At 36.5% G+C, this 6,000-nt stretch overlaps 1 protein-coding gene across 1 annotated transcript in view; it reads left to right on the plus strand.

The window, feature by feature from the left end:
• PKIA (cAMP-dependent protein kinase inhibitor alpha) overlaps positions 1–4,249 on the plus strand; it is a 42,345-nt gene extending 38,096 nt beyond the window's left edge. The window contains exon 3 of the mRNA XM_059862618.1: positions 2,245–4,249. Within this exon, the coding sequence (XP_059718601.1) occupies positions 2,245–2,324 (80 nt within the window). The 3' untranslated portion in view covers positions 2,325–4,249. The remainder of the gene's footprint in view (positions 1–2,244) is intronic.
• Positions 4,250–6,000: the final 1,751 nt, after the last annotated feature.

The following is a 6,000-nucleotide window of genomic DNA, read 5'->3' on the forward strand; positions in this document are numbered from 1 at the left end:
CTTTCAACTGCATGAAGTAATGGCAGAGTAGGATAATGCAGATGTTAAAGAAAAAAAAGGTGGTTATAAAACATATGTAAATTAAAGTATCCAAGCATATTTAGTACATTCACTTTGAAAAGCCTGCAGATATGTTTCCTGTAAAAAAAAAAAAAAACAGAACAGCTTTTAACAGCACTAGACTTGTTCAAAGACAATGTATTTTCTTGTTACTCAGTAGCTGATACCTGAAGTGAGTGTTGGTTAATCCCCTCATCAATGAGCCAATGACAGATAATCAAGAGTTTACTGCATAATTATGTATAATAAGTATAATTACTGTATGATACTCTCCCTTCAAAACAACTGTCCCAGTTCTCTTTGTCCATAGCAAGCTAACAACCTGTTATTATCTATGGAATGGATATATTTACCAAACACCAAAATACAGGTTCCAAGGACTGTGTCAACACGTTTTATCCAAATTAAGTAAAAGCAACACTATGTACACCTGATAGATAAAAAAAAATGGAAGAGAAACCATAATATAGAAGCAAAAGGAAGATTTTTAGCAGGGAGATCAGCAAGTAGCTCTCCAGCTCAACACTCTCAAGGTAACCAATAAAATCCAAGAAACTTGATCTTGCAGGTTGTTCACTACTAAATGAAGTAGTGAGGTAAAAGTACAATGAAGAATGAGGACAAATCTCTGCAGATCTAATCTCTAAAACAAACTGCTTCTTTTCTAGGTGCTATAGAACACAGAAAAGGATATTTCCTTGTAAAAATTGTAGTGGTCCAAGCATCTACAAATAATGGGGGTAATAGGGTGTTAAAGACCTACATAATCAGAATGAAGAACTGACTGTAGAAAATAGTGGGTAAAAGTAATTGATTTTAGTCCATGGTAGAAATGTTTTGGGTGTAAACAGGGGGAATAGTGATAGACACTGTAGAGTTAGTAATGTTACAGGAAGATAATTGAGTTAAAAGCTGTACATTAGCAGGACTGGTTACTCTAGCCAGCTGACCTACTCACACAACTGTATTGTGGCGCAGAGTATTGTATTATTTAGTTTTGTTTCTTTTTTTAACACTGCCTGATGGTTTCAAAATGCTGTGTTAAAACTACAATCCATGCAACTTTTCATCAGGTTGAATGTGATAATTCACAGTATCCTTTGAGGCATTTTCCTGCCTACTCAGTGCATGCACAAAACACAGCTGTCATGTCTAAGCTGTTTGCAACGTTCTTTGCAAGGCAAAGAACTTTTTTCCCCTACCAGTGTGCCCTTTCTTCTACACAGACAAGAGAAGGCGTTTATGATGCTTATTTCTATAAACAGAAATAAATCTGCAGATGCACCATGTGATCTGAAATGAGGAAACAATAAATATCTGCACTGAGAACACTGCCTTCATTCTAAAGATCTACAGATTAAAATTGAGGCATGCTACATCTATCTAAACCTCCTTATAGCCTAGCCATGGAATTTTCATCCCTTATCGAGCCATTTCAGTGCAAATTACTCAGAATCCTTGCAACATACAAGAGACAATGTATGTCTTAACATTATTCGTTGTTTTGTATCTATAGCTGATCAGTCCAGTGTTCAGGGACTTGTGTCTCACTTGCACTCACCTTCCTGTTGCCTGAACCTGTGAGGTCTTTAATTGCTATGTAAAATACAATACTTTGCATATAGATAGTAAAAGCATTTGACAATGCTTTTCTTGGCCTTCTTTAGACAGACTGTGAGTTGCCTGCTCACTGTGCCTCTGTAGGACGTGAGCTGTTGCTCAGGTCTTTCTGTGGTTTGCAGTTTGAGCTGGACTGAACACTGTGGACATGATGCTGAAAATGGATGCACAGAACCAAAGTAGCTTTCACAAACTATTGTTTTTATTAAAGTTACATCTCTTTGTAGCAAACTCTGTTCAGATCGGTGCAATGAGGTTTTTTTCTCTTACACTGTTATAGCATCATAGTGAAGAAATTTTCAGAAATTCTCTACAGTTTTTGTTAAATTCATTGATTTTTAGCTACATTTGGTATTTATTTAGTGATACTTGTGATTGCAGCTAGGAATTTGCATCTCAAGAGACACTTCTAAAACAAAGTATAGCTATCTTAGTAGTAAGGAGTTTCATATTTCAGTTTCAATTTCTTATTTCTTTTTACTTTGTTTTTAAAGCTAATGGATGAACAATCAGAGTTCTCTTTATTTTAGGGTGGATTACTCATCCTTTTTTCCTGTCTTATAGAAGGAGAAGGAGATGCACAGCGAAATCCAAGTGAGCAAACCGGGGAGGCCCAAGGGGAGGCAGCAAAGCAAGAAAGCTGACATCAGACTTTGACCGAGTGGAGCAGCTGCTGGATGTTTTCAGGCCACAAGAGCGTGCTGGAACAAATTTGGTTCCATGAGCAAGCTGGTAGAAAAGAAAGTGCATGTGTCTTCACTGCTGGAACCCACTCAACACAATGCTAAAAATCTGGGTACAAGCTGTGACAGAAGACAGAATTTTCTCTACCTCTGTCATTAGCAATGGTTGAACATGTATTGATTTTTTGGGATAGTGTCATCAGATGGATCCCTTCATAATGACTACTCGATGGGAACACTTTTAGAAAGTAGAACAGGTAAATCTTGTAGCAAATGGCCTTTGAAGCATCAGAGGATCTAATTGTGTATCTTAAGCAAAGGCTTGTGTGATCCTCAGAGTTTAAAATTCTCTGGCCAAAGTGTTTGCCCATTATAAGAACTGTAAAGAAAGCACTGTTTTTAGAACTTTGCATCTGTTTTACAGCTCTGTTATTTACAATGGTTTTTGTATTGTACGACTTAGATGCTCCACACTGCCCCTTCTCAACTGCTTATGAAGAATATTTCTGTTACTGTGAATTTTTCTACCACACGTTTTGAAAGGGCTGGTTTTTTGCATAAGGTGGTGATGTGCACATGATAGATCTAAACGTCAACCGCTAAATTGATTATGCCTAAACCTAAATGACTCAGCAACACTCAAATTTGTTACTAGATGAGCCTTCAAAACGATTGTTAATGTGAATACTTGACCGTGTGTTGTGTCCTTGGTACAGTTTTGCCACTCGCCTGTAGTTAGTTGCATATCAGAGACTCAAATTGAATCTTTTATGTTATTCTTCCCCATTTTTCTAATTTTGGTCCCAATTTCTTAATCTTTCTCTGAGATATTTTTCTAAAATGTTATTCCAAGTATTTTATTGTTACGGTAGTTTTAAGAATACATTTATAACCTCATATGGGTTAAAATTCAAACTAATTCCATGGTGCTAGAGGTTTTCCTGATTCACATTGTAAAAGATAGGCCTTGTTTACACATGGGAAAATAACTGGCATAGGTTATTGCCGATTATGTAATCTGAAATGAGTTTTAGAATGCAGTATAGTCCAACGAGTGGCTCCTGGGCTGGATCCAGCAAGGGGTTGGATTTTTGCTATTCCTTGCCTTTGCCTCAGTTGATCAGGCTGTTGAGTTTGCACAGCCAGTAGTCTGCTACTGATGCACCCGAACAGCCAAGTGCTAGAATCTGCTACAGTAGCCTTGTGGCTTGGAGTTGGAAAGGGAGGTGAGAGACTTGGCATCTAGCACCCAAAGACTAGATTTTTTTCCCATTTCATCTATTCCAAAATGACAGTCCAAACTGGACCTTCGTCAAAATACCAGGATAGCTTGTCCATCCAGGACATCACTTAAAACATCTACAGATTAATAACCTGTTCTGTAGTAGCTATTGCTGATTGATTTGTTTTTCCCCCTCGTCCTGCCCCAATAGACAAGGCCATTCATGAGGCTGAATGCTGCAAAATGGGGCAGCCACACCTCTGTGTGACTAAGGTGAGTGAAGAGAGTGACTGATAGTAAACCATGGCAATCACACAAGCACCAATCACAAGGTCAGAAGATTTGTTTTCTTTTATTAATAGGAGGTGATGTCACTTTATATATAGTATATATATATTATATATATTTTTGTGTTGTTGGTTTCAAATGTTATGCACTTTTTAATGTTTGTAAACTTTTACTAATGAATAGTGTGATTGCTTCCTGAATATATTAATCATCAGTTAACAAAACATCTTTGTGGCCACAGCTGTTTGTTTCTACCATATGTATCATAGTACTTGTCACCTGAAAATTTTTTGTGAGACATGTGGAGGAAAAAAACCCACTTCTGATCAGTATTATGAGATCATTTATTAGTGTTAATAAAAACAAGCCAGCCGTATGCTTGTGGCTCATGCGTGTAATATTAACTCTCACCTTCTAGTGTTTGGAAGCTGAATGCCTTGCTGTCTTATTAGGTGTCGTCAAATGCCCTATCCTCTTGGTAAGAGAAGTCCATTTGCTTTGGAAATACTGTTATCCTTGAGCAATTCTTATTCATTTGCTTCACTTGGTGTTCCTTTCAAACTTAACACATTATTATTGACTTTTTTTAAAATTTGTTTCTTTCCCTTTCACTCTTGCATCAAGTCTTCAAGCTGAACTGGTTGCCCTTTGTCATGGACTAGTTACTGTCAATCTAGCACAAATGCCAGAAGGAAATAGGATTCTAGGGTTTTTTTTATAGTGTTACTTTATTGATGATCCATGAAACATCATCAGTAAAATGTTGCAGAAAAAGGCAATAGTAAAATAAGTATTTACAGTATATTAAAGTGATGGTTTTCCTTATTTTCCTTCACTGCTTTTCTTTATTTCAGTATACTTTCCTTCTTAATTCTTTTGTGTTGTTAAATAAAATTAATTTCAGCCTTTCCTCTATATTTTGTACCTGTTTCTTCTGTTTCTCTTCTTTTTTTTGTCCTTGTTTTTAAACAAATTATGATGTCTTTTGCTGGTTTTTGAAACCCATCACTGTGATGGAAAATAGCGTTGTTCATTTTAGTGGAGTAAAAGGCTATTTATGTTCCTCTTCCCCCAAAAGTATATGAATGCTTGATTTATCACTTGAACTGTGCTTACTGTCTTAATTTTGGATATTTCTGTAGCATCTACAAGCAGGCCTCACTTAAAGTAAACATGTGGTTAGTCTGTGCCAAGTCACAGCACTGTATCTTCGGTATTATTGATACCAAAGCAATTACAGGAGAGCTACTTCAAATATATTCACACCTTTACTTCTGTGTAATTGCATCATGTGACAGGGACACTGATTGCAAAACCAGACTCTGACTGGGTTATTTTTGCTTTTGTTAGTTATCTTTTTCAGTTCACCTGACACTCTGGCTTCTCTTCCAGTATCTTCTTTCTATTTTATTGTGTTCATGATAGTTAGATCTTAAAAAGCTTAGATAGTTAGATCTTCCCAAAAAGCTATGTAGACGCAACAAAGTTAGGTCTGGAATATCAGCATAATAGAATACTCCTTATCCTTAAAGGTTTGGCTTTGGTGGGATGGTGGTGGGTTTGTTGTTTCATTTTTTTTTTTTTTTTTTACAGTCTCTTTAGACAGATGTTTTCAGTGCTTTGGTCACTCTGAGGGACCATCTCTTAAGAAGTCTCTGTATTCATGTTCTTGTTTCCATAATGAAGTCTGTGACTATATTCATTGCACTTGCAGGGTTCGGGTTCCCTGTCCACTTCAAACAAACAGAACTTTTAGCACTATAATTGGACAGAGATACTGGCATTTCCTTCTTCAGCTTATTTCCATTAATGTTGGCCATGTGCTTCAAAAAGTATGTGTTAAAAGACAGCAGCAAGGACTCACATTTGTTACTTCATCAAACCATCATTTTAGAGCCAAAAGTTCACCATGACCTTTGATAACACAATTACTTGAATGTGAAAAAATGTCAGTGTACTTGATCCTCATTTGTGTAATTTCTTTTGTATTTTTTTTTTCCAAAATTTTGAAATGAGAAAAGGTTTATCCTCAGAGGAGTGCAAATAGATAATTAATTATCTGGTGCCTAGAAGGAGCAACTACCAAAGGGGTTAAGATGGAACTTCTACAGTATGAATGCCTTTCTC

This window comes from Haemorhous mexicanus, chromosome 1 (assembly GCF_027477595.1).
Source record: "Haemorhous mexicanus isolate bHaeMex1 chromosome 1, bHaeMex1.pri, whole genome shotgun sequence".
Lineage (NCBI taxonomy): Eukaryota > Metazoa > Chordata > Aves > Passeriformes > Fringillidae > Haemorhous > Haemorhous mexicanus.